At 39.3% G+C, this 24,381-nt stretch overlaps 1 protein-coding gene across 3 annotated transcripts in view; it reads right to left on the bottom strand.

Moving 5' to 3' along the window:
* The window catches only part of swt1 (SWT1 RNA endoribonuclease homolog), a 28,860-nt gene extending 5,611 nt beyond the window's left edge, over positions 1–23,249 (bottom strand). Inside the window, exons 1-16 of one of the 3 annotated variants that reach the window (XM_078258573.1) lie at positions 23,169–23,249; positions 21,758–21,827; positions 19,764–19,837; positions 18,552–19,635; positions 18,241–18,367; positions 17,586–17,687; positions 16,726–16,917; positions 15,574–15,667; positions 14,842–15,077; positions 14,094–14,242; positions 13,564–13,702; positions 11,838–11,977; positions 11,290–11,420; positions 10,803–10,949; positions 7,620–7,686; positions 7,426–7,493 (exon numbers count right to left, since the gene is read on the bottom strand). In XM_078258573.1, the coding sequence (XP_078114699.1) occupies positions 7,426–7,493; positions 7,620–7,686; positions 10,803–10,949; positions 11,290–11,420; positions 11,838–11,977; positions 13,564–13,702; positions 14,094–14,242; positions 14,842–15,077; positions 15,574–15,667; positions 16,726–16,917; positions 17,586–17,687; positions 18,241–18,367; positions 18,552–19,635; positions 19,764–19,837; positions 21,758–21,823 (2,816 nt within the window). In that variant the 5' untranslated portion in view covers positions 21,824–21,827; positions 23,169–23,249. The other 2 variants (XM_078258572.1, XM_078258574.1) reach the window with 2 other exon arrangements.
* Between the last annotated feature and the right edge of the window lie 1,132 nt (positions 23,250–24,381).

Raw genomic sequence — 24,381 nt, 5'->3', positions numbered from 1 at the left:
GGGTTGCAAATCATTTATAAGACCACATTAAAGCTCTCCTTACTGTATGCTCACACTCTCCAAATGCAGTAGCAAGTTAACAGCTAAAAACGGCAAAGGAACATGCACATACATGACAAATGTCTCTAATGACAGAGTTCAGAGTCACAGACTCTGATTAAGAATATAAGATTTTGAAGTGGTGTTTCTAGTAGTTTTATAAATATATCTATATTGGTTACTTTTTGATTTGTTTTTATTAAAAATGGTAAATGGACTGCATTTACAATTTTAATGAATGAATGAAATCTTTATTTCGAACAATTTAAAGAATATATATATATACATATAATATATATATATATATATATATATATATATATATATATATATATATATATAAAATATATATAAAATTACAACATATCACTGGACCTGTTCGAAAAGGGATAGGTAGAAGCCATAGGCTTATCAGGTCCTACCCCGTCTTTACCACAACTAATTCACAGTCAAACTACTCCAATTGACTTCCTACTTTATCTAGCTATTAAGATAAGGTAGAACAAAACCTCTTCCTTACATCTGTACTTTGTTTTTTTAAATACATCGTTTGTACCTTTCTTTAAATTGCAACATATTTAGTATATTATAGTTATTTTATACTTACACTTACAATTTACCTCTCATTCACCCATTCACACACACCTGTGTCTTGCTCAATGAGACTTCGACATGTGGACAGGAGGAACTGGGGATTGAACAGCCAACTTTGTGATTACAGCGACCCACTGTACCTCCTGAGCCACAGCCATGAAGCCAACAGGCTTGTGTTATCAAGAATGATAAGCAACACAGAATCGGACATTTCGAAAATCTTATCTGCTGTCGAGGTCTACTTGTACTGAAAGCTGCCTGCCAGTGACCGAACATGCTTCTGGAAAGGGCCTCCCTAAGGCTTTATATAACAGATGACATCATACTACCGCACTGAGCACCAAAATCAAATATTTAACACCACAGATAACGCGTCACTAAGTAATGGTCTACATCACTTCACAGTGAATGTACAAAATCAAATATTTACAATCACATTCAGCTTAAAGGTATATCTCAGTGGTGACCTGAAAACCTTTGGTCTCATCATGGTTTCAGGTCATTGTTCCAAGTAAGTAAGTAACTCCTTAAAATGCAGTAAAACATTCAGTTATCTGATGACAGCACTTGTTGGTTATACAATAAGCATTATCAATATACTACAGTAACCACAGTCCAAATACAGAATTATCTTTTTCAAGAGACCACGAGCTATAAAATCACTTGTGCTGTTAGTGGAAGTCAATATTCATTTTATGGGGTTATGAAATGAGGCAGCGGCTTTAAGAGATAAGAGACAAATAGAGATTTAATGAATACATAAAAGTCTGGCTTGTTTCCATGAAAGCTGCTGTGTTCAATCTGCAGTAAAACAAATTGCAGCAGCAATTTAGCATTGGAAGCATATCATGATGGACCCGGAGTGGCGGGGTTACTGATTCTGTTCATCTCAGTATGTATGTGTGCATTCTGTTGCTCATGCATGGGGGGACTGAGGGTATAATAAATATATATATATATATATATATATATATATATATATATATATATATATATATATATATATATATTTAATTATCAATCAATCTGTCAATTTGTTAAGTCTATAAAATGTAAAAGAAACTGTGTGACATGCAACCAAGATTCCAAAACCCAAAGATATTACATTATGTCAATAAAACACAGAACACAACATAACAAATCCTTACATTCAAGAAGCTGGAATCAGCATTAGCTTTATGCTTTTTCTTGCTAAACGATTAACTGATTGTTAAAATTGTTGGCGAATAATTTTCTGTTGATCGACTAACCAAAATTGAACTAATAATTTCAGCACTAAAACATTTGTATTAGCATTTCCATTACCGGTATATTGTTTCTAACAGCAAAAGCAGTGTGCAAATATGTCATATTATGAGTGACAAGCAGGAAAAAAAGCAGCTAAGGATAAGCAGGATAAGTAGGATAACTGTGTGCTCGTATGTGTTAATAATTTAGTCTTGAGACAGGCAAGATAATCTTGGAGACGGTGTAAGAGTAAAGCTTGTGTTACATGAGCGAGTGAGAGAAAGGTTGGAGGTCACTTTGTAGTCCTAAACGGCAGCTCCTCTTTTTCTCAAGCTGCACACAAATACCCGTGCAAGTGAACCTTCATGAAACATTGTTTAATCATTTATTCGGGTTTTGATTACTGTGACTCTACTCACTCTGGGAAGATTGTTCACTGAGATCACGTTTGCTAATAACTGAAAAACAAGTCAGATGGAGATCATATGCTTTGTTGACACTACTTATCTCGTATCGTATCTCGGTTACATTCTATATTGAGAAGTCAGATGCTGCACATATGACTGATCAGCCTAAGGCCTCTTAAGACACTCAGGTCTTGTTTTGGGAAGACTATACATGATGCATTTTCTGTCTCTCTGATCAGAAGACACAATTTTCCTCCTGAGGTATGTGTCTATGTTATATAATAATAAGAAGAAGAATAATAAGAATAATAAGAATAAGAATTAAAGCTGCAAGCAGCAATGAATGGGCCGCTGAATGCAGGTTGTGGGTACTGGCGGACGCCGCTCTTTGCGGCCGTGCATTTGTGCGGCACTCAGACATTGCAAATCGTCACCAATGAAAAGTCAACTCTCTGCTGAGTTCAACGATACCTCACACAATAGTGTACAAGAAACGGGTCATTAGTTATTAAAGGGGGCATGGCTTAAGCATATGGGGCGGGGCAAACCGTCACCAATTAAAAAGGAACTCTTTGCTGAGTTCAATGATACCTCTCACAAGAGTTTACCTTAAACGGTTCACAAGTTATGAAAGGGGGCGCGGTCTGTGTACATGGGTGTGGCTAGAGTATTCCCCCTTTGCAAACACGTCACACGACCACGTGACGGCGCCATGACGAACGGCGGAAGCACAGGCTAAACAGTAGTAGACTAGGGGAAAGTTTCATAGTTTCAATCAGTTTGAAATACATAACACTAAATAAACTGTATTTATGGCTTTATATGGCTTCTTCTATTGAACAACAAGTTGTCGTGCCGTTATCGGTCGAGGTAGGGCATCTGGTAGGTGCTCACAAAGAGCAGTATTTGGAGAAGTTGGAGATAGCAGGATTGGATACCGACCCTTAATTCTTTCTCCCTCCGTTTTCACGGACCTCATTAAATCACCGAGTCTGCCACCGATCTGTACCATTTGTGGTAAACGGGGTATCCCCATTACTGGTGCTGATCTCAAAGCTTTTAAAAGTCTGGATGCTTACCAGTTCTTTGTAGCTGGCTGGGTTACAGGTACGCGATGCTACGCTAACGGCGGGGGGAGGTACCTCATAATGGCAAATATAAGACATCAATCTAGGGTTTATTTTGTATTAACATCTATTCTTTACTTAAGTAAAGATTTATATAACACGTAGCCCATGTTTTTAGAGGACATGGTCGGTCGTGGCTACCCACATACCGTTATTCACTGGGTGTGCCAATGCAACTTCCTAGCTAATGGATGCCTGAACACATCCCAGCTCTGGGAAGTGCAGTCATTAATTATCTATCACACGTTAATCCATGCAGTAAATCAGATTGTTAATGTGAGAACATAAACACAAACGAAAATGTACGAGTTTAGCTTGTCATCCATCTGCAGCATAGCTCTTCCGCCGTCCGTCATAGCGTTCATAATTCGTGTGAGTGCAGCGTGACGTCACGTGCAAAGGGTCAATAGGGAGCGGCTCAATATCACATGTAGACCACACATTCTAAGTTTCATGTAAATCGGAATAACTTTTGCCAAGATACAACCGTTCCGGTTTCAACAGCCACCTACAGGAAGTTGGTCCTCTATAACTTGCGCATTGTGTTAGCTATCAAAATTCTTTTGATCACTTTTAGTCACGAGGGTCCACCGAGTCTATATCCAGGTTTTTGTGCAGATTGGACTCACGGGCCAGGAGGAGTTAGACAAAGTAGGTTTCCCATATATCGATATTTTGCTGATTATTTCAAAAAATTAAAACGGCGCCATCTAATGGCCGATTGCCACCACGTTTAGCACAGATGCTAAACTGGCCATGAGGAACAACTTTGTCAAGTTTCGGGGCAATCGGAGTAATTGTTGCCAAGATAACGCAACTTCCTGTTTAGACAGGAAGTTGTTATAACTTGCGCATTTCTTCAACTATCAAAATTATTTGGATACCCTTTCGTCATAAGGGTCAACAGATAGTACCTGCAAAGATTCAAGAAGATTGAAATCATGGCCTAGGACGAGTTCAAAAGAATGTAAAACACATGAAAAATGCATAAATTAAGAATGGCCGCCTTCCGGTTGGGCGGAGCTAATGAAGGTAAATGGGAAATATGTCCACAATGATTAGAGCAATATGTGCCAAATTGCTGAACAGTCTCGCAAAGCTCCCAGGTGTTTATGTGGGTGCCAATTTTTGTGAGTTTTCGTATATACTGAGGCCGTCAAAAATGTGCCCAAGGGCTAAAACCAATTAGGGTCCCACAGGCCACGCCCACTTTGACCAAACAGTACCTTAATCTAGGAGTGGCCTCAGGATTGGCCCTAGATGGTACCCTCCACATTTTGTAAAAATCTGATGAGCTGTTCATGAGATATAAACTTTTTCTACTTGTAGTGCCCCCTAGTGGCCAATGTTCGTAAAATGTGTGGAGGACCTCCAGAGGGTCATGGCAAACAAGAATCTAAAGTTTCGCGTTGATAGTCTTAATTTTGGTCCAGTTATGGCAAAGTTGGTGTTTTTATAGTTAGCTACACAAATGTGTTTGTGCGTAATTTGTGCAATTTTTATCCTATAAAAATTCTTTTGATAACTTTTTGTCAGGTCGGTCTGGAGATGCTACTTGCCAAATTTCGTGCAGATCGGTCGCACGGTCTAGGAGGTCAGGAGATTCAGTTGAATCCAGGGAATACGAGGATACATGGTTTTTGAATGTGCGATGTACGATTTGGGAGTTATAGGGTCAAACACGTTTTTTCTGCTATAGCGCCACCTAGTGGTGAATATGTGTAATTTTTCGAATCTTTGTAGTGTTTGCCAGGTCTGACATGTGTGCAAATTTTTGTGAGTTTTCCAGCATGCTAAGCCCCTCAAAAATGCTAGTGACGTCGCGGAATAATAATCCTTACAAAAACAATAGGTTCCTTCGCACTTTCAGTGCAAGGCACCGTTGAGGCCTTGCACTTTCGTGCTCGGGCCCTAATAACTTTATTATAATGGATCTTGAATCCATCAGTGTTTTTGTGCATCATTTTAAAGGTGCACTATGCATTCCTGCATGACATTACTTCTGTTGACGTTCCAAGTAAATTTCAAACAAAACAAAAGCAAGCTCGCCCCTCCCCCCATGTTTCCGTAACTGTCATGACTAACTGACTAACTGTCACTAATCCCCACCCCCTCCCCCAACCATCTTGTCGGTGATTGGCTGGAACGTTTTTGTTATATTTTGGTGCCTATCCTGTCCCCCTAGTGTTTGTTTGACGTTTACACCCCCTGTGTTGTCTCACGAGACCGGGCTTTTTCACAGTGTATTCAGGGGGCAGGCAGCTAGCGGATCAAGGAGAGAATGAAATCACGCATACGCAAACCATGCAGGAACGCATAGTGCACCTTTAAGTGTGTTGTAGTGCTTACAGATAATTTCCGAGATACAAGATAACTCCTTCCAAAAGATACTTACAATTTTCAACTTAAAAATAATCATAAATAAGCCACAGGTTGAAATAAGGTGTGTGAGATCGATGGCATTGACAATAGCCTGGTGAAGTGACACATACCTCACTTCAGTTGTGATCCCAGCTACGCTTGCTAAGTCAACACTTGCTTTAAAGAGTTTATGGGAGTCCATTCAGGAGCAGTCCATGCACTGTTTAATCTCCATGGTTCAAATAAAGCCGATCAAACATGTATTTCTAATTCTCACTGCCACTTGAAAAGGTCAACTTAGCACAGAACCAGCATCATTCTTTTCAATGCAACAGATAAATCCTGACCCAGAAAGACAACATGTGTGCGTGTTTCAACAGCTAACAAAACAAGTGATTTGTGATCCAGGTAACTGCATAGCAGTCCCATTATATGCCAGCCTAGTGGGTAATAACATTTCACTGGAATTGTACCTTGTACGATGTGTCAAATATAAATGAGTTGATTGAATGTGGTGTGCGTATTAGATTACAAAAGTACAAAGATCTATGAAGCTTTCTTTCAAAGAAATATGTTAATAACACACACACACAACTGTTTGCAACTGTTGACATGGCCACCGTTGTTGTCAGGGCTCTGCTGGGGATATCTGTGAGGAGGGCAACCATGACAAACTAACGGTAATGACACTGAATAAAGAACACACATACAGTACCTGCCCGGGCATGCTTCTACAAAGAGCACAACTTGATAATTTGTTTGACTTGCAATCAAACATTGTCGTTCTGGTCAGAAGAAAGTCGTTGCTATACACATACATCAAACTCAGTGGCTACATGTTAAATCAAGGCGCTGGATCTATTTCACTAGTTTTAATGCACCTAACCTCCAAAGGAAAGTGACAAAAACGTACGCTAAGCTCGTCCTGGATGTTAAAACATATGGAAGCGATAAGATAGGCTTGAAGCAAGTACAAGTTTATATTTGTAAAAGATTTGAGAAATCTGCCGCATTTGTCAGTGAATAGAAACGCTGACAATCAAATCAACCATTTCCTCAAAGGCCAGAGACGAAGAGAAAAAAGAACAAGGAGACGCAAAGGGCAGTAATGCATAGGTAAAGCATTTTAAGCTGAGAAAAGAATGTTGATGCTGGTGTCAGTTGAACATAAAGTGAAATCTTTTGAAACTTAAGTTGAATCACTGGACAAGAAAATGAAATCTCTCTTCTCCGACTTGCACAAGCAAGTAGTGCACATCAATTCACAAGAAAAGAAAATTAATTATGTGGAAGAACTACTTCAATATTTGGAGGTTGAGTGAGATGCCCAAGGAAACAGAATGAGATGAGATGAAACAACAAAATACGAATCCTCAATCTATCAGAAGAGGGAGACAATTTAACTATCTATCTGGTCAAGCTGATATCGGCGGAATTAGGAGTGAATAAGTAGTGCATATATTGAGAAATCTATATAACGTCTTAAAAACAAAAATCTGTAGCAACTGTGTGAGTTGAGTCAAAACAAATCCATCTGATTTACCACAGACAGAAGTCATAGTGTAACAGCAACCATTTAAATGTATGCTCTGTATCAACAATACTTATAATACTTATAATAATCATTATTATTTTTTTTGTGTGTGTGTGTGTGTGTGTGTGTGTCCTACCTGTAGTCTTGTTGTGAGAAACAATCTAGAAGGTCTTTTGCTGTCAATCTGGCATCCACATCAACAATCTGAAACACAAGGCATATGAGCTGAGCTGAAAATGAACAGGTCAAGGTGAGTTCAACATGACAAAGGACATATTTGAAAAAGGCACCCATCTAATTTGATAGCAATAACTGTGAAATGGCACCAACCTTATTAGAGTGGATGATGCCGAGCAGTGTCTGGACTTCCTCTAAACCAGGAGCTGAGGACAAGACACTGGGATGAAGAAAAACACACATTTTAGAGATGACTTCTCTTCCAGGTGAAGCCTGAAAAGGTGTGATATTTTAATTATTACCTCAGTGCAGCATTTGGTCAGTGTAAGTGAATCAATCCTTTGTTTTCACTACTGTAAGAGTAAATTAAACTACATGCAATAAGACGTTTTCAATGTATTCTGTCCTGCTACCCCTACCTCCAGTGTACATAATTCTCTTTTTAGTTTATATACAATATTTTGGCACAGCAGCAGATAAAATGAATACACAGATAGTTGAATGTTTTCTCCACCTATTCATCACCATGCACTTAACCCAACTCCACACACGCAAACCACTGTCAATAGCTTTATTACAGAGGGCTACCCTGAAGGCCTAGGAAAAAATAAAGTAACAGACAAAAAGAAAGCAAGTAGAGGAGGGAAGATTGAGGAATAGAAAATGGTAATTTTAGCAGAGACCTAAATTATCCATGTCTAGTGTCCACAGAATGAGAAAAATTAGTGAGAGGGAGACGAAAAAAAGATAGCCTGTATGAAATGAGTCATAGCTCCGCTCAAACATGTGGAAATTAGTCTGGCTGTCTCCTAGGCAACGGTACTTGAGCAGCCCAACACACACACGCATGTGTATAGATAAGCATATATAAGTGTGCTAAAAAAATTCGAAAGAATTCACTGTTATTGCAGAAAGGTATCGAACACAACCACCATGTTTATATTGAGTGCATGTGTAAGCATCCATCCCTCCATTAGCTATACTTGCTTATCCTTTAGAAGGGAATTCCAGCAGACATTGGGTGAGAGGTGGGTGTGGTATTTATAACTAATAGCTGAACATTTAAGTGAAGTGAAGTTTAAAATAAACTCAATGTGCTTCACACCAAAGGGGAAATCCATCACAAACATGTACAACTTTCACATATATCTACAAAAGCCACACAATTGAGCAAAGACACACACACACACACACACACACACACACACACACACACACACACACACACACACACACACACACACACACACACACACACACACACACACACGGTGACTACAAGCTTGAGAGAAAAGCAAGATCTAACAAAATCTGCTTTTAAAAGAGGATGCAGTTGTGGTAGAACTTGTTGAGGTTTTTAGGATTATCAGTGTCAGAACAATAGAGTGCACACTTACAGCTCCACATGCAAAAAAAAAAATTGTATTATCATTACAAACAACTTTTGGAGGACACTGCTCCTCTTCAGACTGATTAACATCCCACAAAGACAGACAAAGGCTGGCAAACACAATAAACATTGGAGTTATAAAGGCCTGGTGGGTGGAAGTGGTAATAAAGTGCACCTGGGACACATACTTAGGAGTTTAGTGGATAATGATCTAAGAGGGCTATTTTGTCTGTTTTATAGCCAGTGAGCTGACAAAACCCTGCAAGAGCACCATTTTTCTTTTCTTCATCTATCACCACAGATATAAAAAAACAAAAAAAACACTTGTCTTGTTGTTAAAAACATTGTCCAAATTCTTATCACTGCTTTTACTGGTTGTACAGGTCCTGCTCTACAAGATGTTTCCTACATGAAGCAACATGTTACACATTCAGAGGGGAGCACAACCGACCGAGAGATAACAAAATAATCCACAGCAGACACAAAACACAATTTGATTTAATCGGCACACACATTTTTAAGGTTATTTTCAGGAGTACATCACAACCAAAGGAAAAGTCTTTTATACTGGTTTTGTAGGCCGAGAGAGCAAGAGGTCAGAGTTACACCTGGATGAAACAGAGGGATCAACAGACATCTTGCCATTTGGATTCATTGTTCCCTGCCCTCAAAGAGTGTGTGTGTGTGTGTGTGTGTGTGTGTGTGTGTGTGTGTGTGTGTGTGTGTGTGTGTGTGTGTGTGTGTGTAAGAGAGCAATAGAAAGTGCAAAATAATAGGACAGATAAATTGTGAAGACTTGAGTGACCAAATTATTAGCTAACTAATATCGTAATATCCTATCTAGCCATCTTTCTAAAGTAGTTGGATTATATTAATGGAGCTGAAAGAATTCTAAATTGTGGAATGTGTTCTTGTACTTGCCATGACAACAATGTTAATCATCACTAACCTAACGGGAAACAAGTTGACTGCAAGAATGTTGTGCAAGTACAAATATTTTGAGATGCCACTGCATGCCTGAGTATACCATGGGAAAGCCTACAGGAGGTGAAGACATCTCAGGCATAACTGTTAGCAATTTCCTTCTCGAAGGCATTGTGAGAAATTAAGCAGTGCTTACAGTGTAGTGCTTTCTGTTGCGTCATGGCAAACGTGATAAGGCAAAGCTACAAGGTTAAGCAGATTAACACACTAACACTACATGCCAAATAGGGCCTGACAGCTGAGAGCATACAACTCATACATATAATTAGGGCACAGGAAGGCGTAGGCTGGTTAACGACAGGTGAAGGACAGTTTAAAGGGGCTTCTTAGAGGGACTGGTTGTCCAGACAAAGGTGAAACACACCTGTGAAGGCATGAGGAAGGTTAAGTCAGAGGGTTTAACGAAGTTGGTACGATGAAAAGAGATCGCCACAATAGTTATGGAGGGTGTTGCAGGAGAGGTTTTCAGAGGTGCCACAGAATTCCTGCTCAGAAACCTCATTTTTGACCTCAATTTATTCTCATCCGACCCGGGCTCTTTAAACCCACAGAGGATTAACACGGGGTCTGTAACACATTTTGCATATGGATACAGCTATAGCAATCAAGTTTAACTTTGGTATACAAGGCAGTCCTTTTAGCTCTGCATTTGTTCTCCACCATCTCCTGAGTAGGCCTGCACGATCTGTATCAGGGCCATATTTATTTCAGTGTGTTATATGTCACTATTTTTGGTAGCCTAATATATTTAAATGGCCAGTATATACTTTCTATTTAATATTCTGTAGAGCTGAAGGGAACTGCATAGTCGAGTGATAAATCTTTGTGGGTTCAGGCTACCTCCTTTCACATACAAGTTGTACAAAGTGAGTAATATAAAGTTAACATAGAGGACATGGTGGCTAACAGGGAGAGAAGCAGAATGTCTAGTGGACAGCAATGATATGAGTTGGTTGAGATACCTGCTGAAGGCTTGGAGCAGCTGTGAGACCATGGAGGACAGTTTGTGCAAACAGACCAAGGCGTCCTGTGGTGGCGGAGGGCCTCCCGCTGACTGAGCCCTCTGCATGGTGTGAGGGTCAAAGCCCAGAGCTTTGAACACTTCTAAGCTGAAACATGACAGAAACAAATGACCTTAGGGGTCAGTGGAATGGAATAAAAAAAACACAATAATATAAAAATAAACAAGCTCCAAATTGTTTTGTTCCTGCTAATTTTCTTTCTACTTTCCACTACACATTCTATTAGCAGAAGTGTTGCAAGAGACCTCATACACTCTATATAATGGTGTCTTCTTGCAGCAGGAAACAACAACCTTTGAATGTAAGGCGACATAAAGTCCAGGTAAAAATCAAGGCATTTTTTCTTCAAATCTGTAACATATCATTCTCAAATGTCTGCAGTAGAATCATCCCAGTACTGCATCAGTCAAATCCATGTTACACCCACCTTAATTGGAACACATTAGACCAGATGTTCTCAAACAGGGCCCATACTTCCTGGTGAGAAACCTGAGCAGATGTGGGTTGTTTGTCTTCATCATCATCATTCATGACAACATCACAGGCAGGAGATTCCCACTACACACACAAACACACACAAACACACACAAACACACACACACACACACACACACACACACACACACACACACACACACACACACACACACACACACACACACACACACATGAAGATATAAAATCCAATAGTGTCAATTAAAAACCTGTGTATAGTATGAAAATGCATCCTGCTGTCTGGGTTATTATCATTGTTAATCATTTGTTATTTCAAATCTAAAAGAGAATAGATTTTCCCCACTTGCTATCTGGGTATAAACATATCACACGATACAAACAGGGTATGAAAATATTCTGTGCTTCCAAACCACCACAATGTAAAAACAATTCAGAGAGTGCAGTCGTAGAAAAGGAGGAAACTATTTGAACAGACCGGAAGTGGAATACTTTGAGGTGTCTAATTTGCTCCTAGCTGACCTGCGGTTGTAGCTTATTGTAAATGTTGTCCATTATGGAGATGGCACTGGGAACACGGCTTGAACTTTTCCCAAACGCTTTCACAAGCTCCTTAGCTTCTTGGAGGGCCGCTGAGGTAGCGTTACAGTCCATAGTTTCACCTGGGTAAACACATGAGAGATAGATATCACCCATCATGTGGGTCAGTGCCAGTAGATGCACATAGATGCACTTCAAAATATACAGACAATCAGTTGCCAGTTTTTTGGTACACCTAGGCAAAAAGAAGATGGATGTGTTGTGTGTATAGCCCTGTAAGAGGAACAAAAGAGTCAGGCGGCTAGACACTGTGGCCAATAACAAGTCAGCTGAGAGACTGTGAGCATGTGTCTTATGTCCAACTCTGTTTTTGCTATACTGAATACTTGAAAGGACATTGTATGGACTTTCACATTAATTCTGTGGGACCTTAAAGTAACCTTAACAATAACAGATACATACATTTCAGTAACCCTTACCCTCACTGTAACCTAAGCAGTTATCAATACGCAGTAATATGTGCCTGAAGTTACCTGAACTAAAAGGTCTGTCCTCACAAGTGTAGCTACAGCTAACAACAAACACACTCGCAGTACTTTTCCACTCCTAGATTTGTTCTTGTTCAGTTTATCCCTCCTTCCTTTCTTCCCCCTCCTCGTCCTCCTCTCACAGTCCTGGCACAGAGCCAGGCTGCGTGGTACCAAGAAATCCCGAATCGTGTTAGTGTACCAAGGATACACAGAGCAAGAGATGTAGCAGTCACCCCCAGACAGGTGGACACAGAGATTGAATGAGAGAGGCGCGCGCGCGCGCACACACACACACACACACACACACACACACACACACACACACACACACACACACACACACACACACACACACACACACACACACACACACTTAGTGTAATTTAATTGGATCCAGTGATGAGATCCAGAGTAAGAAATGCTGCAGTGGACAACTCAGCATATTTCCGACACACATTGGAGTGTCCTGTTTTAGCAGATGACCTGATTCTGTATGTAGTTTTGTAGGGTTCTAGTGCAGTACAGACCACATCATACCCCAGTGGAGTAAGGGTTTTATTTGGGAGATGACTCAGTATCTCAACACCGCTGTCCGGAGAAGAATAAAAAGGAGAAAAAAAATGCTCGGCTTACGGTCTTAAAACTGTTACAATGAAACAAAGAATATCTTTGCATGTATACACCTCTGGGAGCTCAGCTTGGTCGTTTCCACAGAGGTAACATTTTTTGCTCTCGTATCTCATGTAGTATCTCAAGTTTGTTGTTGTTTTCAAAATATATTATTCACATCCGAAGGAAGATTAGAATACGCCAAAAAAAACAATGCCAGAGGTTAACACACTTTGAGTTGATGTACTGCACACAACGTATGCCATATTAGAAATCAAACCTTATGGCTGCACAGCTAAAGATAAAAGCTTCTTTCTAAACTGACTTGATTTAATTATTATTTATTTATTATCTGTTTGTAGACATTATTTATCTATTTCTGGCACAAAAAAAACCCTAAGACTGTACTGGATCTTTAATAATCTTTAACTGGGGTAAAATATAATAAAATAAATATGTTTTTGTTCATAAGAAAAAAAATCACTTTAAAAATATGTGCTCATTAGAAGACGTCATGTTGAAAATCCCTCAAATACATCATAGCCCTTCCCCCTCATCCACCTACATACCTGAGTTGAAGAAGTCGATGAGGTTTAAAACTGTTTGCTGCTTCCTCCGTGGGACAATGTGCCCAAAAACAGCAATCCAGTGCTTTTTTAAACAATGCAGGACATCTTGAAGAGTCCATGGTGGTTTCAGGTAAACTATCTGTTGACAAAAAAACAAAACAATCAAAAGCCAACACGAAAAATAAAACATATTGCAATTTTCAAAATGTCAGTCAATCTGGCGCATCTAGACTCCTGTATGGCACACAAGAGATTACAATTTTCCACACAAAAACCCATAAATCTGATCTAAGATGACTTATAAGAGTCATTAAACTCATGCAAAGATTAAACCAAATTCTTGCCTTTAATCAATTAATGAATACCAGTAGGGCTGCACGATACGAGGAAAATATGTAATTGCGATTATTTTTGACTGATATTGCAATTGCAATGTGCAGCACTAAATACAAGACATTAGTTCTCTAAGTTTAAAATGCAAACCAGTATTTAAAATATTGTCTAAAAGATAAAGTGAAACACAGTTGTACCTCTAGCCAGAGCTCTTGGTAAGCAGCCTTCATCTCCACCTCTAACACATCAGACAGCACCTCTCGCAGGCAGTCTTCTAGTTTAGAAACAAAGCCACGGTCCCAGTTTGTTTTCTCTTCATCCTCTCTTTTGGTCAGCCGCTTGTCATCTGTGATCAGTTACATACATACATATTGTATATTAGTAGATACACACAATTAACACATAATGCAAAACTGCAGTTATTCTTTACATTACATGATTATATGCATGTATGTGCAGTAGGAGAGAGAGAGCAGGAGCATATCATAATTATTTTAACTCTAACACTAATTAAAACTCTATTATATTTCCTTTTTTGTTTGTTAAAACTGCTAACACGTCACCTGAATTGAACACAGATGGACCTGAAGTGAGGCAAAGAAAACACGGAAATTGGAAGGGCTGGGAAGACATGGCAGGCAGGCAAAAACGATTCACAGTATGTAAATGTAGTTTCTTTTCCCATGTGATTGCAGTAAACATACAATAAAAAAAAATTAAAAAATGAATTGATTTTTCGAATTCTATGAATCAATTTTGAATCGGCAGAGCTTGAATTGCGATTCGAATATGAATCAATTTTGAATCGGCAGAGCTTGAATTGCGATTTGAATATGAATGGATTTTTTTGCACACCCATATTGGATGGAATGTGCTGTTAACTATAACACTATGATGGAATATGGCCGGTCATTTGCAAGAAGCACACATTAATCCCTGACTCACCTTTCTCTTCTACAGAAACGCCTGTTCTCTCTTGACTGTGTGGCTGGACTGGCGTATAGCTCCTGCTCAGCACTGGTGAGGAGACAGGAGGGCTGATGTGAGGCAGCATGGGAGTCTTAATGTTTTGCAGAGGATGAAAGCCATGTCTGGATCTTCCAACCTCTGCCTCTAAATCACTCTTGCTGAGGGCCTTCACCCCACTCAGGAGGGCCTTACTGCATAGGTTCTTATCATTACTAGAGAGAAAAGAGGGAATAACATGTTGTTGTTTTTTTAAATCAGGCAAGTCTATATGGCAGTGATCACACAAACAACATTAAGACACATCTATTTTACAGCAGCCTGGAGGTTTGGTGGGTAAAACCGAATCCAGAGTGATCTGACCTGTTGCTGTGCAACACTAATCGAATGTCTGCCCACTATCTTCTCCTTTAATTTAGCAAAATGATCAATTACATGTGTGGAAATAATGGCAGTCAGAGAAGTAGGCTAAAAGGAAAAAGTAGGTGAAACAACACAATGGCCACCCCACTATGTAAGCCGAAAAATCCCTGAACTAATCCCTGCTCAGCACATCTATTCTTGCCTAATTACTCTGTCTGGCCTTCTCTTTCTTTTATTCCAACTGGAACTATCTGGTTGGACCCACTGTGTCACATGCATGTGCATTATTTGCAGAGGACACAGACTCTGCAGCAGCAGCAGTATACCATAGGGGGAGGGGGAACTCACGTGCATAGAATGTGAGCACACTCTGGGTAGAGACTCTGGTATTGCAGGCAGCACTGCAGCACCCTATCATCATTATTCTCAGCATTCAGACCATCTGGGGACAAGGAGGGACAAAGAGAAAGAGTAAGGGACAGGAAGACAAGAGTGACAGAGAGAAACAGTCTGTATAAGGACAAAGAGACATGTTTAATTCACGATACTGATAGCTCATGGTAAGTGTGTTACCACACTGTACAACAACAGGGTGTCTTTTTTCTTTTAAAGACAAGGGGGAATATGAAGAAAACAAGATGGAGATCTCAGGCCTATTTTTAGGAGATGCACTAAATGCTTATATCCTCCGAAATACTTAAACACTATCTCTGCTAAATCTCCTTTTCACAGATCTTTTGGAAGATATTCTCATACCACTGTTGAAATATTGATGTCTGATCAATATTACATACAGCTAAGAAGTGGGTTACCTTATGCATGGCTGCCCTTGAGATGCTCACAATGTATGCTATGAAGATGAATTGTGGAGGACAAGCTTAGTGCTAGTGCCACCTAGTGTTTATATTAGTGTTGGGCAGGGATGCATGGCAGCTCTGTTGCTGTTTATGTAATAGCTTACTGTAAAGGTAGAAAAGCTCTATAGAAGGAATAACATGATGTGATCTCCCACAACTTAAACACTATACCATGCTCAATAATAAACTTTCAAAATACTGGCTCTAATTGCAAAAAATAAATCATGCAAACCCATCAAAGTCAATGATCAGGCTCTAATAGAACAAAAAAAAATGTTTACAGCCAAAAATCCCACAAGGACTTGAGTGTTGATATGAAAGATATATTATTATATTGTGATGCTTTTACCCATAGAAAAAGCAGAAATGTTCCACGTAAGTGCTTATTGTTTTGCCTGCAAATTTCTGTAATGTTTGATGTGTGATCTTTTGTAACGACGGGTGACATTTATGTATATTAGCCTGCTCAGCCATCATGTTTATGTCTAAGATAACACCCAACAGTCCCAAATATAAATCTGATATGGGCTCATGGACAGCGTATGAAGACAATAACCACTCTTAACCTTTAGGTTCCATACTAGGTTGTAATAAATTAACACTACTTTCAGTGCACTGAAATTTTCCTTAAATCAGCACTCACTGCTGCTCTCAGCGGCCTGCTGCATAGACTGCCCCCAGAGGTGAGGTTCCCGATTCTTCAAAGAGTTGTAAATGTACGAGATGGCAGGAGTTGCCAGGTGGGCCACAGAACCTGACAGGCCTTTCCCCCTTTTTAGGGAATCCAGCTCCTGAAGCACCACCCAGGGGATCAGGACTATAGGGAATCCCAAGGCTAAGAGAGCATGAAGTGGGGAGAAAGCAAAGTAGTGATGATTCCATATTTCAAAACTTAAGTGCATTTCATCATGAATAGAAGAAAATCCCAAAAATGTGGAAATCCTACTTTCTTTGGATATGTTTTTTTTTAATGATAATGTCCCAATGATAATGTCCTTTTCCACTTTTTTGAATTTGTGATGAAATTCTTTCTTTATGAGCAGATGCTGGTTAACATGGTCTCCTCTTTGCATACTTAGATTACCTTCCTGCTCCTAAAGTGTGCTATGATCATTGTATCAGGACTTGACATCATTCAGTAGTCCTAAAATATAACTCAATTAATTAAAATGATACGGAAAATGTAAGGGCAAGGAATAAGGGCAAACACAAAATTAAACAAAGAGGGCTGAGGACAGGTAAACATGTATTGCTTCTTTCTATTAGAGATGCAAACATATGGTGTGTTTAAAAGGGTGGGGACATCTCTTGATGATGTGTAATGATAGTTCAGCCACTGCTGCTGAATAACTTCTAGCATTTAGCTTACAAATGAACAAGCTTGGGAGTAATAAACTATCTGGATACCTTTTATAATGGCATGTGTTATATCAATATATGACATATAAAATCATTAAAAATCATTCTACAAGAAACATCAAGTATTAAAATAAATGTCAACACCTCCAAGGCCGTGAGATCTGATCTTTTTCACATAATCCAGGTGACTGAGGAGAATGTTGGTGTCCAAAACAAGGATTAGGTCTTGCTGAGGAGGTTGTTTACCTGTAAAAAGTTCATGTTTAGTGAATTGTTTGTTGACTGTCAAAAGTTAACAACTGAATAAAATAAATAAAATTGCACATAACAATTTCAGCGTAAGTTTAGTGCCTGTGAAGGTTACGGGTCAGAATTGTTGAGCTTTTTATGTGACCTCATGTTTTACCTACATGGCACTATTATCTTTTTCGCATCTTCTGTGGGGTTACTCTATAATCTTAAAATAATTACAAGATTTTCAAGGACAGGAGGAGACACTAATCTATATTCGGAAACCTGATTCCAGAAGCCGGTGAGGAATCTAAAATTGTAACTTGACAGGTCTTATTTTGTAAATATCGTCATGTGTCATTCTGAGGCAAAAGTTTTTGTTTTGCTTACGTATCATGTTTCAGGTAAATCATACTAAATGTAAGGCCAATACAATGCATACACTTTTGAACTTAACATATAGTGCCTGCATTTGGTCATTTGAGACTACATTCCAAAAAGCGTTTACATTTTACACTTATGAGTGTACCAGATGTCAAGCATCTACCAATAAAACAATAAAACTTACAGGTGTCTGCAGCCCCCTCTTCTGGAAGGTCTATGTCCATACAGGTTAATTCTCCATAGCTTTGCATTACATTCACCTCCAATCTCTTCTCAGAACGGGCAAGATGTAGCTCTTCAACCACTTGCATCTAAAGAAAAACACATTTTAAAAAAACAAACAATCTCTGCCATTTTGCAACAACAAAATACTGATGTAATTTTAACATACTAGCTAGAATTTTTTTATTATTTGAATCATTTTTGTCAAGATAAACAATAAATGTAAAACAAAGACTGACTTGTTCACATTAAATGAATTATGCTTTTTATTACCTGGTCATACCACGGCTCAGTGACGGTATGAGACGTAGCTGGGAGTTGATCTGACAAAGATGACCTCTTATCTTGTCCTTCAGATGAACAACTAGGTGTAACATCCAAACAGCTGTGAGCTTGTTGGACAGTTTCCTGCTTGGAGTTGCTCCTTGAGGCCCCAGAGGCTGAAATCTCAGTCCCATGTTTGAGATTTCTGTTTGTAGAACTAGCATCATTATCCCTACCGGTGCTACCTACTGGCCTTGGTTGAACCTTTTTTGGTATCTTAAAATTAAGAGGCAGATATGATGCGATAGAGCATTTTTGTTGCTGAGCAGATGTTGACTTAGCTGTCTTATGTGACACTGATGTGGCATTCCCTGGGATTGAAGTGACATTCTTCACCACATTTGAGCTACTCACTGAGGTAGTCTGCTTGGCTGAAGTGGAGGAATGCTTTGTGGTAGAGGAAGAGGAGGTTTTGGCTTCTGTACACAGGCTCCTTTTGGCTTTATTTTTTTTATGCCTTTGGCACATCTTCTCGAACAGTTCGGTTCTCTTTTGCCATGAAGTGTCCTTGAAAGCGGAGGAAGTCTTGCCTGGTTCCCTGGTCTTGATGGTGTTGCTGTCATTTCCAGTCCTTGATGGTTCCTCAGCTCTGCGCTCCCTCTCCAGGACATCCTGCCTCTGTTCTTTCTGTTCAGCAGAAACCAAACTGGGACTCGTTAGCTGCTTTTTTCTTTTTGATGGGCTCCTTTGGGAAGACTTTTTATCTGATCTTTCATTAGATGTCTTGTCTGTCCTCTGAGGAACTGTACATGCATTGTTCGAGGATTTTAAGTGTCCCATTTTCACAGTCTTACTCCCACTGACAGTATTCTCGTTCCCTGAAATATAATTTTTTGTTTTACTAGAGCATTTTCCCCAATGGAATGGCACTAAGACACGTTTTGATTTTGTACATTCTTCTTCCTTATTAACAGGTTTCTGGTCTGTTGCTTGTGTTTTTGCCAGTCTGTAGACAGGCTTTTTGATCTGGCGGGTGCTTTGGGAAACATCTTTAACGGTAGAAAAAGCACAATTTTCCGGTTTTGCTGCACAGCTACATGTAGAAGAACAGACGAAATATCAGTCAGTGATAATTAACAAACATATTAATTACCTGAATGATTTTCAACTACATAATATAAATATTAATTTGTTGTTAAAGTCAAGTATACTGTATCTAACCTCTCCTGACTTTTTACATCTTGCTTTCTCTTGCCATGTTTGCACTTCTTGGTAACATCTTGTTTCTTGGATGCCTGAAAACAAAAAACAAAACATTAAATCTCTTGGGAGCAGCTTATTGTGAGTACAGAGTAGACCCTTGATGACAGAAACACCTACAGTTGGTTGTTAGACAATATACAATGCATATATACTGTACGGTACGGTGAGACTAGAGCTGAAACACGTTGATTCATTCAATATTCTGCTGAACACTTTCTCAACTGATTTTCCCCCGACTTTATGTGACATTATACCACCTATACAGTGGGGAAAACAAGTATTTGATACACTGCCGATTTTGCAGGTTTTCCTACTTACAAAGCATGTAGAGGTCTGTAATTTTTTATCATAGGTACTCTTCAACTGTGAGAGAGAAAATCACATTGTATGATTTTTAAATAATTAATTTGCATTTTATTGCATGACATAAATATTTGATCACCTACCAACCAGTAAGAATTCCGGCTCTCACAGACCTGTTAGTTTTTCTTTAAGAAGCCTTCCTGTTCGCCACTCATTACCTGTATTAACTGCACCTGTTTGAACTCGTTAACCTGTATAAAAGACACCTGTCCACACACTCAATCAAACAGACTCCAACCTCTCCACAATGGCCAAGACCAGAGAGCTGTGTAAGGACATCAGGAATAAAATTGTAGACCTGCACAAGGCTGGGATGGGCTAAAGGACAATAGGCAAGCAGCTTGGTGAGAAGGCAACAACTGTTGGCGCAATTATTAGAAAATGGAAGAAGTTCAAGATGACGGTCAATCTCCCTCGGTCTGGGGCTCCATACAAGATCTCACCTCGTGGGGCATCAATGATCATGAGGAAGGTGAGGGATCAGCCCAGAACTACACGGCAGGACCTGGTCAATGACCTGAAGAGAGCTGGGACCACAGTCTCAAAGAAAACCATTAGAAACACACTACGCCGTCATGAATTAAAATCCTGCAGCGCACGCAAGGTCCCCCTGCTCAAGCCAGCGCATGTCCAGGCCCGTCTGAAGTTTGCCAATGACCGTCTGGATGATCCAGAGGATGAATGGGAAAAGGTCATGTGGTCTGATGAGACAAAAATAGAGCTTTTTGGTCTAAACTCCACTCGCCGTGTTTGGAGGAAGAAGAAGGATGAGTACAACCCCAAGAACACCATCCCAACCGTGAAGCATGGAGGTGGAAACATCATTCTTTGGGGATGCTTTTCTGCAAAGGGGACAGGACGACTGCACCGTATTGAGGGGAGGATGGATGGGGCCATGTATCGCGAGATCTTGGCCAACAACCTCCTTCCCTCAGTAAGAGCATTGAAGATGGGTCGTGGTTGGGTCTTCCAGCATGACAACGACCCAAAACACACAGCCAGGGCAACTAAGGAGTGGCTCCGTAAGAATCATCTCAAGGTCCTGGAGTGGCCTAGCCAGTCTCCAGACCTGAACCCAATAGAAAATCTTTGGAGGGAGCTGAAAGTCCGTATTGCCCAGCGACAGCCCCGAAACCTGAAGGATCTGGAGAGGTCTGTATGGAAGAGTGGGCCAAAATCCCTGCTGCAGTGTGTGCAAACCCGGTCAAGAACTACAGGAGACGTATGATCTCTGTAATTGCAAACAAAGGTTTCTGTACCAAATATTAAGTTCTGCTTTTCTGATGTATCAAATACTTATGTCATGCAATAAAATTTAAATTAATTACTTAAAAATCATACAATGTGATTTTCTGGATTTTTGTTTTAGATTCCGTCACTCACAGTTGAAGAGTACCTATGATAAAAATTACAGACTTCTACATGCTTTGTAAGTGGGAAAACCTGCAAAATTGGCAGTGTATCAAATACTTGTTCTCCCCACTGTATATTGATATCATGGTATAAAATAACCTGTATCCAAATACAGTATTTTATCCACATCAACCACCCATAGCAACAATAGTAAACACTGTTGAATGCCTTCTTACCTTCTCATCTTCTTCACTTGAGGATGACAACTTCTTGCGCTTTCTCTTTTTTGACTTTTTTGACATTTTCCTATGAAAAGTAATTTTGAAAGCAGGTATTAAGTGACTATGCATCATCCTTACACATCCATCCATTTTAATCTTCAACTAGACCCCCCCTTCTTTGGCTCTCGACCTCAATATAACAGGAAAGTGTGCCATATGTCTAACTAATACAGAATTAAACTAATTTGAAATTATATTGGCAATACCACCTAATATTAAATGATTAAATGCCCTGTCTACAAGGCTGCATCTATTTCCATAATATGCCACACAAACTGGTTAGTCCCAGTTTGTGCCTCTCATGTAACTGGTAGAAGTCAATGTAATCGTCAATTCAAAAATACGGACCAGTTGTTTTTAATTATCAAGTAGACAGCTACAGCTGATTCAGAACGCTGCTGTTCGAGAGTATATCACTCAGACCAAGAAAGTGGATCACATCACTCCAGTTCTGAGGTCTTTACACTGGCTTCCTGTCTCTCAAAAAGCACTGCATAGTTTAGCGCTGATAGTTCTGATATTATTCAGTTTTTATGCGCCACAGAAAAAAAACTGCAGATCCGCTGCAACTCTCAGTTCCTATACATTAAGGCTGAAGACTTTACTATTTGATGCTGCCTTTTAGGAAATCAAGTAAATGTTAATTTCTTACACTGCAACTTTTATTTTTCTATTTTATATATTTTTGTATTTTAGCTTGTTTTTTCTATTTTCTTTAATTCATCTTTTAATTGGTCTTTAATGTTTTATGTAAAGCACTTTGAATTGCCTTGTTGCTGATAAGACCTTATTACGGACTCATGGTCCAATAACATGACAGCACAATACATAACGTTACAACACATAAATAATCCCAGAGGCATAATACAATGTCATAATATAATAAGGCTATATATGTGTATATATATATATATATATATACACACACATCAAAAAAAGAAGCATTTGTGCCAGTGTCTCCATATGCAATGTGCTAACGTCATATAAAGTTGCCTTACCGTGCCTAACGTTACATGAGTAACAAACTGGGGCTAACACAGGGTGAACTGTGTAATGACACAAACATAACTATATTTAATACATCTAATATAAAACTAATGTCTAAGGTAACACTGTGAAATACAAAGTGTTGAGCTGATTGTTAGATACACGACACACGACCAAAAGCTAAGTTAAATGTTACTGTTAACGTTAGCTATTTTAAGATGACGCTGCTGATGAAAAATAACAACAAAACCGCTACAGGTCAAGCTAATTGTCTTATTTGATATCTTGAATCGTTCGCGTACATTGATTCGGTGAAATAAAGCACACCTGGTAGGAATACATCTATAATTTACAACCAAGTAAATGTAAATGAACTTACTGTAAGCCGACAGATCAAAACATCCGCCGCTCTTCCGCTTCTTTCTTCTTCTACTACGCCTATTTCTTCATCTGGTTGCTACATTACCGCCGCAGACTGGACCGGGGTGGAGATCTGCGCGTGGTACCATTCACTGTCACTGTACCATTTGTAGCCTAATTATATTTGTATTATATTTTGTAGCCTACTATTTATTACTGTACACACACACACACACACACACACACACACACACACACACACACACACACACACACACACACACACACAATGACTGCCGATGTAACTGATGAACTATGACCTGTACTTTCTGTAACCAATGACAAATATGCATAAAAAACGATATATGAATGCTGCTATTGAAGGAATAAATTTGACTGGCCAAAGAGGCCAAAATAACCTATCTGACTCCACTTATATCACTACACCTCACACCCTCAAATATTAAGTGTTCGTTTACTGGTAAATAAAACTCAGGATTTGTTCAAATATAACAAACTTTAGTGAATGATATTGCAGAATACAAGTAGACCTACGTATACACGGATCAGATATTACATATTAAGACAGAGTCTATCTCTCCTAACGGACCGACAGAGCCTCGCCAAGTGTCAGAGGCCTTTTCTCCACTTTCCAATCATTTCCTGGGTGCCAATATCCCGTACTCCCTTTATAATATCTTATCACTTCTAAAAAAACAGATGGCCTCTCATAACCCAAGGAAGCAGAGACACAAGGTCAGCTTCATGAACTCTAAAGCCTCTCACTTTATGCTCACAAAAAATATATATCCTACACTATCCATAGGCTACATAAACGCGGCTCTGTTATGTCTCATGATGGTATTAGGGGAGACCGGTGGTAGTTGTAACACGGGTCAGTTGTTAACGGTTGTAACTGACTGTAAATATAACATTATTTTTTTTTGAATCACCTGATTCACTATATACATGCTCTGTTTAGTATTACACATTTGAAGAAGCAGCACCCTGTGACAGACTGCACATTTTAGAAAGAAAAAACACATTTTTAGGTAAGAAAGTATTTTTTAACCTTTTATTTTTGTGATAGCATTGCCAGCTTTGTAGCTAACCTCAACAAACTTAAATCATGTTTATTGGGTGTCTATGTGGATATTTTTCAGGCAGGTTGTTAGTGCTTATGTTTTAGCTGTTAGCTGTAAATTAAGCTAGTTCATGGCAACAACAGTCTG

This window comes from Sander vitreus, chromosome 9, assembly GCF_031162955.1.
Source record: "Sander vitreus isolate 19-12246 chromosome 9, sanVit1, whole genome shotgun sequence".
Classification (NCBI taxonomy): Eukaryota; Metazoa; Chordata; class Actinopteri; order Perciformes; family Percidae; genus Sander; species Sander vitreus.
The sequence above is the reverse complement of the archived record's forward strand: the minus strand, read 5'-3'. Positions and strand labels throughout refer to the sequence as shown.